General features: G+C 34.4%; 1 protein-coding gene across 1 annotated transcript; it reads right to left on the bottom strand.

Annotated features, from left to right (window-relative positions):
• Positions 1-573: 573 nt before the first annotated feature.
• Positions 574-6,651, bottom strand: LOC122292737. The gene is made up of 2 exons (XM_043101226.1): positions 5,008-6,651; positions 574-1,723 (listed from the first exon to the last, which is right to left on the bottom strand). Exons 1-2 carry the CDS (start codon positions 5,116-5,118, stop codon positions 1,457-1,459), a joined length of 378 nt encoding a protein of 125 aa, XP_042957160.1. The 5' UTR covers positions 5,119-6,651; the 3' UTR covers positions 574-1,456.
• Between the last annotated feature and the right edge of the window lie 2,927 nt (positions 6,652-9,578).

The raw sequence follows: 9,578 nt of genomic DNA, 5'->3' as shown, positions 1-9,578 counted from the left end.
TTAAGGTTATTCAGCACCCGTTAATCCCTTCAGTGTTATTACCTAATCTCTTCTCTCTCTCTCAAAATTTTCTTTGTTTGGGCCATTACTCATTAATCACCTTAATTTTAACCCTATTGGGCTTTTCAAAAAATGTAGGCCCAGTTAAATGAAGCCTAGCATCCTAAACCCAATTTGTTGGGCTTTCCTACAGTTAGGCCTAAATAAATCAAGAATTCATATAAGAAATCTCATTTTTTAATAACAGGCGAGAATATTTTTTCAAAGAATATAGTAACAGTAATTTTTTAGTTTTAGTCATAGATGTGTAGGTGTTGTGTAATTATTTTAAAAAATAAATAAATATAGAATCTACATGAAAATAATAGTGAATTCTTTTTTTCAAAATGAGTACACAGTGCTTACACATTTTACGACCGTATGTAGGGTTACTTTTTTCTCATTTACGTGCAAAACTCGTAAATGATGGGTAATTTACTTCTCATTTACGACGGTACATAGCATTATTATTATTTTTTTTTTAAAGAAGAAGACGATACTCCAATTTTATTGAAAATCCTTACTTATGGCTCAAGGAAAATAGTGGTTACAACCTTAGATACTTGGGGGTGTACAAATAATCCTATAAAACCAAACCCAAGCATCGAAAAGAAAGGCCCTAAACCTCCAAACCATAATACAATATGCCCAAAAGGGGAAAACAACACCCAAATAGAAGAACTAAACAAAGAACCTGCAAAACAAAACAGAGACAGAGAAACTACATGCATATTAAGAAATGAGCAAAACAAAAACCAAATGCATCTTACCAGGAAAGGCACTACAAAATTCGTACATAATGGATACCAATTTTATCCATGCAAAGGAGGCCTCTTAAGTTGCTTGGCAGACCATCATCACCTTGCCCAACTCCGAGCCAGTCCGCCTTGGCCATTGCTCCAAGTCATCTTTAGAGCACATATCCAGTAGTCCACAAGATTGAGTGCACAGATTAAACTCTTCCATTGCAGCAAACGGTCGGGGATGCCTGCCTCTTCTTTCTGAATCATCTTTGATAATGTTGAAATCACTATAAAGATGCCAAGGGAGATTATTATTGCCAGTAGATTCCAGATCCGCCCAAAGAGTTCTTCTTTCTATGTGATTGCACTTGGCATACACAATGGTCAGAATAAAAACTTGCCCATTCTCCTCTACTTTCACCGTCACAAATTGATTAGACCCAGCCAACCAATGAATAGAAACAACCGAGTTCCAAAATAGCTAGATTTTTCCTCCCATCGCTTCATTAGTAATAAAGGACTCACAACTAAACTGGTTCAAAAAATTTGGAATTTTATCTTCCAACAAAAAAGGCTAAGCCAAAGCTAAAATATTGGGCCTGTATTTTTTAATAATTTTCCTAAATCGCAACTGAGATGTTCTCACTCTCAGAATATTCCAAAAAATAATAGGACTAATCATAGATTAAGTTTGATAGGCGTATTACCACCCTGGTAGAACTCCTCTTTTGAAAATTGCCGACTATCATGCTTGGAATTTCTGAATCTCTACTATAGTCCTTTTGCATGTCTGTTTTTATCTTGTCTCTCTCAAGTTCATTTTCGGAGTGAACTTCCTTGGGATTTAGGCTCAAGACCTTGTCCCCAGCGTCATCATGAATAGCAGAATTGATATGCTCAATCACGGCTTGCTCCACTTGATAGTGCAAATTAGGCCCCACCTGTAACAGCCCGCTATAAATTCAATTGTGAAATTTCTATTAACTTTAAGAACCTCGTGAAAACCCCATAAGTTTTCACGAATCCATTAATCATATATGTTTTTGTCTAACTACATAGTTAGTGTTATTATTTACTATGGTATCAGAAATGTGTTTTTAATTATTGGAGATAGTTAGAAGTGTCAAAATGTATTATGGTTTGTGCCATTAGACTCGGAGGGCTATTTAAAGTCTTATGGCGCAATAACATTTTTTCATATTTTCGGACAAAACGTCTGTTCAAAACTGTAGATATTATTGGATAAAAAGAAATATCTTGAGGTAATTTTCGTGAATATTATTGGGTAAAAATATTTTGAGTTGAGTTTTATAGATATTATTAGATAAAATATTATGAGATAATCTTTTATAGATATTTTGGATAGGAGAAACCTACACTCAACTCTCAACTCCAGCCTCATCTCTTCCATATCTCATCCATAATTATCTCCAGCCACCTCTCCCCACGAAATTATCTAATTACACCTTCCAATAAAAGATTATCAAACACTCTCTCTCGGACAGCTTTTAGGAGGTCTTTTGCACGCCCATTTCGAAGCTGTTGTAAGTGTTTTATCATAAAGTCTCCTTCATATAAGTTGTTCCTTTTTGAGTCTAGTTTACATGGATATCTTATTTGCCCCATTTGAAGATCATTTGGTCAGTCAAATATTGTATAAACTATAGAAAGGTCATTCTGGGAGATAAACTAGAGAATATGTTATAGTTTGGAGTTTTTGACCAAGTTAATGGATAGATATTGGTCCGAAATTTTTATGGAGTATTGTTAACATGTATATGTGACTATTGGTTGAGGATTTTTGCATGATTAAAGGTTTTGATGAAAGATTTACTTAGATTTAGAAACTTAGAAACTGGAAGAAGAAAAACAGTTTCTGTTTTGAGAAAGTTTAACTCTTTGGTGGTCTAAACCTATTCTAATGACTTTGATAATTTTATTGGAAGATCCTAAGCATCTTATATACATGTTATATTATTATTTTGAAGATATTTGATGTTAGTTTCAAAGATATGAAATTTTATGCAAAGAGATATTCAGATAAGCCAAAGTGTGGATATTCTTGGCTAAATTTATATTTTGGTTAATTTCTAACCATGTGATCTTGAATTAGAAGCTTATATATGTTTTAGGATATCTTTTTAAACCAGGTGATGGTTTGGTTTGAAGATCATATATTTATAAGTCATAGATCAAGAGATTTATCAAAACTAGTTGAGGAAAAAGTTTCTGTTTTTGGACTAAGTGTAAAACCAAAAACTCCAAATGTTATTTTGTGATTTTGGTGACTTTAGTTTGATGATTTAAAGCATAGTTGATGTTAGGATGATATTATGAATATGTTAGAAGTAAGATTTGATTTTTGAAATTTTTGGAGATGTTTTGATTTAAGGTCAAAACTTGTGATTCAAGTGCTTGGATATTTTTTACAAAAAAGTTTGGTGTTGATTATTAGCTTTTTCTAAATGGATGTTTTAAGTATGGTTTTGAACTTAGGATTGGAAGATGTTTGTTGCAAAATTTTGATTTAAGTATGAGTTTTGAAGTTGGAAGGAATTGCAACAAAAATCAAGGGAAATGGCCTATGGATTTTTGGCCATAGTGTGTTTTCCATGGTTGTGATTAATTTTAAATTTTTCTAAATTGATATTTGAGTTGAGGATAAAATTTACATGAGGCATGTAAATTTTGGTGACTTTGGGAGTTAGTATGCAAAATCCTTAAGTTATGGGTAAAACGGTCATTTTCCTACATGTAGAAAGTAAAATGGAAATTTTACTCTTTAAGTTAGTATTTTTCCATATTTCAAATTATTAGTGATTTAGTGCTAACTTTTAGAATCACTAATTACAGTTCCTCGTGATCGCGCTTAAGGTTTTATAAGAAACGCGGAGATCGAGGTAAGTTAGCTTTTAACTTACTAGCAGTCTACTGTGTATGTGTGCTAAGTAAAAGAACTACAGTATATGTATATGTGTTATTATATATGTCATGTCATGCTAAGTTATCACGTAATTGTCTGTTATACAGAATTTATTCTGTCATCAGTTTTTATCTGTTACATAATATATTCTGTCATGTATTATTGTACGTTACAAGTACGTCATGCTAAGTATGCCATCTATTACATGTATGTCAAGTCATGTAATATTCATTGTTACAAGTATGTCGTGTTAAATATGTTGTTTATTATATGTTATGCCATGTTACGAAATGTTTCTCTCTCAAGTTGGTCATGTATTTCAAGTTATGTTCAAGTCAACTTTATGTAGAATACATGGGGCCACAACAACTGTGGAGTATGTATTTAACTGCATAGTGATATGTAGAATACATGGGGCCACAACAACTGTGGAGTATGTATTTTTAATGTTAAGTCAAGTTTATGTAGAATACATGGGGCCACAACAACTGTGGAGTATGTATTTACACGTAGAATACATGGGGCCACAACAACTGTGGAGTATGTATTTTTCATGTTAAGTCAAGTTTATGTAGAATACATGTGGCCACAACAACTGTGGAGTATGTATTTTTCATGTTAATTCAAGTTTCAGAGCAAGTTCATGCTAAGTCAAGTTTCAGATCAAGTTCATGTCAAGTCAAGTTCAGTTCATGTTTCAATTTAAGTTATGTCAATTATGCTATGTTGTACGCTAAGTTATTCTTCAATTACTTATGAATTTGATTATGCATTTATGTTTTTACTGTCATCCATGCATCATTAGTCTGTGTGGAAGTTTTTTGTTAACTTGCTGAGATTTGTAATCAAATCTCACTGTGGTAGTCCCAACTACCATTCCCCCCGAATGGTAGATCTTGTTACAGGACCTGAAGGAGGATCAGGAGCTGACCAACTAGACACAGTCGACTGAACGACGGTGCGTCGTTAATGTTAATATAGTAGTTAAATTACTACTTGTACGATGGAGTTGCATCTCCAGTACTTTTGGATCATAACTATTTTGGAATAGTGCTGTGATCTTAGTTATTCAATGGATCTTTATGTATGAAGTATGTTTTAAGTATTTGGGATATTTTCAGTTTGGTGCATAGTATTGCTAAAGAAAAAAATTATCCGCTGCGAATATTGCATAATGTTAGATGCATGTTAGGATTATTGCATCTTATATGTCATGAACGGGGGCAGGTAACCTTGTGTTGCATGTCTCGACGCTTCAAATGTCCGTCCAATCCCAAACGGAATTTGGGGGCGTCACACCACCTGATCCACTTCCTCGACCGTGTATTCAGGCACTGTAAGTGCATCAGGCACAGGGACTGCTGGCTCAACACAAGTGCTTGCATTATTTTCTTCAGCTAATATTATGGACATAAGCCCAGCACTAGTATCACCTACACCCACGTCTTGCACCTTGCACCCACGGCTTACATTGTCAATAATGCGTTCTACAAGCACTAAAGGCGCAACTCCTGCACTCACTTCATTCACTCCAGCTGGCCTATCACTTGGTTTATTTCCCCTGCATCGAAAGAACAAGTAGATGCTACCATCGTCTCTGGTTGAACTTGCATGGGATTCCTTGAAACAACCACCAGTTCCTCTGAATGTTTTTCCGAATCACCTTCCTTGGAGTCGTGCAACTCTACCATATCACCAACAGATTTCACAGCCTTCTTCTCAACCAATAGAGGTTCCAGAGCCGCATCTCCCTTCTCAACCAATTCACCCTCTTCTTCCAGTGTACCTGAAGCAATCCTCACTCTTCTATTAACCCAAACCTTCCCTCCCTTCAATTGCTTTTTTTGGGCATCCTTTCCAAATCTACAGGTTTTTGTATTATGACCTTGAAGTTTGCATGAGATACAATATGCAGGAAGGGTTTCGTAAATTATCTCTTGCCTCCTACTCCGGTGCACCACTGGTTTACCAATCCAAAAATAGTTGATAGGTTCTTTAGATGAATCAATCTCTGGCACACACGAGCACCATCAATTCTAGTTGCACACTTCATAGGGTTGTCTCTTCAAATAAATCTACCAATGGGTGCTGTGAGAAGCTTTAAAACCAACGAGTGAAAGAAGTTGGGGGAAGGAACATCCAAACCGGAACACACGGGGTTTCAAACTTTTCGTCAAAGTCTGGCATCCAGGCAAACGGTTGATATGGCACACAGTTCACCTCGCATGACTCTCGAGATAAAGCCTTGTTGAAGTCTGATTCATTCGTCAACCGGATGAAAACATGTTGTGGACTTTGCATAGTCAAAACCATAGGAACACTGGAAAGACCCCATCGACAACAGATAAAGGCTTGAATGAAATCTAACGAAGGCCCCTGTTGAACAAACTTTAATACTATAGAAAACCAGAAAAGTTATGCCGTTTTTTCCATCTCTTCTGCAGAGAACAAGAAACATAGATCACCATCTATGATTTTTGGCTAGCGAAAAGGAACCTCTATCTCTGGAAGTAGTTGTGGCACTGCAGAAACCAAATCAGCAAATGACCTGTAATGGCTTGCCGTGATCGGCCGGCCGCCATGTAGTAAGGTAGTAGCAAGGAAAAATACAAAACCCTAGCAGAGCCTTTTTTTAATTATGGAAACTTTTTTTCCAATGTCTTACATTTTTATTTTGTTTTGGGTTTTGAAAGATGGGTAGCGTAGTTGGCACGAGATGTTGGTTGAATTTTGAGCTGTGTCCATTTGAAGAAGTCAAGAGAGACGATGCATTAAGAGAATTACTTACAAAACCAATCATTGAGCTTTGGAGTCTGTGTTACAGTTTCCTCTCTCTGACCGTTATTATCTTAGCAATGTTTCTGTTTAGATTTTAATAGAAGCCTTATTTCACCGATGATCAAGCATTTATTGCTACTCTCACTTGTCGGAAGTAAATTACCCAACTCTTTTAAACTCTCATTTCTTGTCGAAGTTTCTCCCTGAGGTTTACCATCTAACTCGTCAGTGAGTGAAAGAGATGGCAAAAATCTGCATTAGCAGAAAATGCTTGAGCATTTGTAATGGCGAGCCTGTCAGAATGATACCACCGCACTTCATAATGTACTCGATTTCAACCCCACTTATTTATTGCCCAAGTCCTCCTTGGGTTCATTCTCAACTGCACATTATAGACCATACATGCTTCCATCATTATGAAAGGTTATCAACGATATATTCAAGCTTCTTATAGTAAGGTTTCTCCGTTTTTCTCGGAATTTGGTTCCTTTGTTTCTCCTCAAGTCGTATGGTACAAGAATTTCGAGTCTTCTTCTTTATTTTGTTGCCTACAGATGGGGGCTTTTTCATTGCCCTTCTTTTTGGTTATTCATTGTTTCCTAGAACTGTTAGAAAAGCTAATATTTATTTTATTTCTGACAAATTCAGCCGCTTTGAACTCAATCCAGCAAGTTCCGATACTTTTTCCAATTATAAGGTGGAGAACTTGCATACTAGAAAAATTCCCAAAGTTGGATACTTGGAGAAATTTGAGAGTCCGGCTGTCTTATTAGGATGTATCAATCAACAGCATGGACTTATGGAATATTTTTTATTTCATGGTTGTGTTGGTCTTTGTAAAGTCAAAAGTTGATTAGATGACTAAATGATAAGGTTTATCTTATCATTATATTTGTAATTTTTGGATGAATATAAAATAATTATCGACTTTATCTCTAAATAATATTGAGTTTATCAAGAAGTTTTAGAGGTTATTTAGACAAGTCATTTAAGTAAAAATTGAGTCCATGAGAATCTGCATTTATCCAGAATAGAAGATGAACAGAAATCAGTCGCTGCAGAAGAGAGTTATTGCAAAATATCAGCAATTCGTCAGGAGATGTCCTCGTGACAGATTCTATCCATCAGTAGAATCCTACTTCAACTGGAACTCTTTCCAGATTGTTTATTTAAGAGATCCTATTGGTTAAGATCCGGATAGATTCAAATCTACATATTTTTTAGAGCATTTTTCAGTGCATATTTTGGTGAGAAAATTTATTAGTGAATTTTTATATTTGTGATCTCTTTTTGAGTGTGATTGTGCTTCAAGTGTGAGGGATCATCGATTAAATTTTAGCCACTGGAGTTCCAGGAGGGAAGTTAATAGTTTGAAGATCGCCAGAGGTTTTGGCCGCTACTGTAGTAGAAGATAAATGGGTCATTTGTCTAGACAAGTAAGAGAGTCAAATTACAAAGATTTTATAATTGAGAATTACTTGTAATTGATTTTCTAACAATAAGATTGACTTTCTTAGGTTTGGCTATCCTGTAGGGTTTTACTTTTAAAGAGTTTTCCTTTGTAATCAATCGTTGCGACTTGCAAATTTGATTATTTTTTTTAAGTATTTGATACGTTTAATAATTATATTATTGAGATCTAACCAATTTGTTCAAAGAAATTGATAGACAATTTTGTAGTTTTACATAAGTACATTGAAAATTTCAGTATTCACTTCTCACCAGAGCACAGAATCCCATCACTCATCCGAAAGAAGGTGATTTTCCTTAGCTTCTTTTGGCAATGACAGTATTCTTGAGAGAATGCTTGTTTAAAGGCCTCTCACTGCACCTGGAGACATGTTTTAGCTCTATGAATCCTACAACAAGTGACTTATAGTAACTTCACATGATATCAAGTACTCATTTCCCTCTAGTGAGTGGTGAAGAGTACTGCCACATATAGTTGATTTGTAGAGTGTGTATGCTCAAACTTGGCTCTGCTAAAAATCTTGATGTAAATAATTTTCTAAATGAATTTGCTTTCTTTGCAATATTCATGCTAATGCTGGTTAACACTTGTATTAAATTGCAGTGAAGGCACTGGAGGAAATCAAAGAAGAATTTGAGAAATAGGGATCGAGGAGATCCATGCATATCAAATTGGATAGGGATTGTGTGCTCCAATGGGACTTTAAATGATGGATATCTACATGTTCTAAAATGGTATGATTTTAGACTTTAGGCTTGGTTTGGTTACTAAATACTAAACTATCTCATCTCATATTATCTAATCATTACAACCTTTTAAATTCTTACATAAAATATAATAAACAACTTTAACTGTTCCAAATTTCAAAACAAAATATTAAAAAATTATATTATAATAATATTTTATTTAACTTTTAAAAAAATATCTCATCTCATCTCATTCAAAGTGTGTAACCAAACGAGGTTTAAATGATGGAATAAATTTCCTTGGTTCTTCAGTTCAATGAATATTAAAGAAATGGTGACACTACAGCCACCGCTCCCAATAGGAGCTACCGTTAGAATAAAAGTGTGCTTTACTTTTTTTTTGTGTTTTTTACATATATTTTTTAATACTTTTAAATATATATTTTTTAAAATTCACAATATCATTAAAAAACATTTCCTTAATTATGGAGTAAAAAAAATAAAAAAATAAAAGTTGGCAGTGGTATCTCCATGCTAGAGCTGGGAGTTGTGTGTTTAGCATTTTCCTTAAGAAAATGGTGGCTAGGTTCGTTTTTTCAATATTAGACACGTGTTTCCCAATTTTGCTAGAAAATATCACCAACACGTCTTCATGAATTTGTACTTTATTCTTGTAAGATTAATGCTATATATAATTACTTTTACATATTTTTTTATACATTTTATTGATATAATTGACTACATTAAATTTTTTAATACATAACTAATTATAGCAATAAAATATATAAAAAAGTACATAAATATAACTACAGATAAAATTTTTATTCTTGTAATACCTCAAATGCCTGAGACTAATTCTCAGACTCATGTTAGGTAGGTGAATTGTGAAGGTATAATGGGGGTGCCAAGTTCCACGCAGTTTGTTTACCAAGTGAAGT

The sequence above is a fragment of the Carya illinoinensis genome, chromosome 13, assembly GCF_018687715.1.
Source record: "Carya illinoinensis cultivar Pawnee chromosome 13, C.illinoinensisPawnee_v1, whole genome shotgun sequence".
NCBI classification, from domain to species: domain Eukaryota; kingdom Viridiplantae; phylum Streptophyta; class Magnoliopsida; order Fagales; family Juglandaceae; genus Carya; species Carya illinoinensis.
This window is presented reverse-complemented; position numbering and strand designations above follow the sequence as displayed.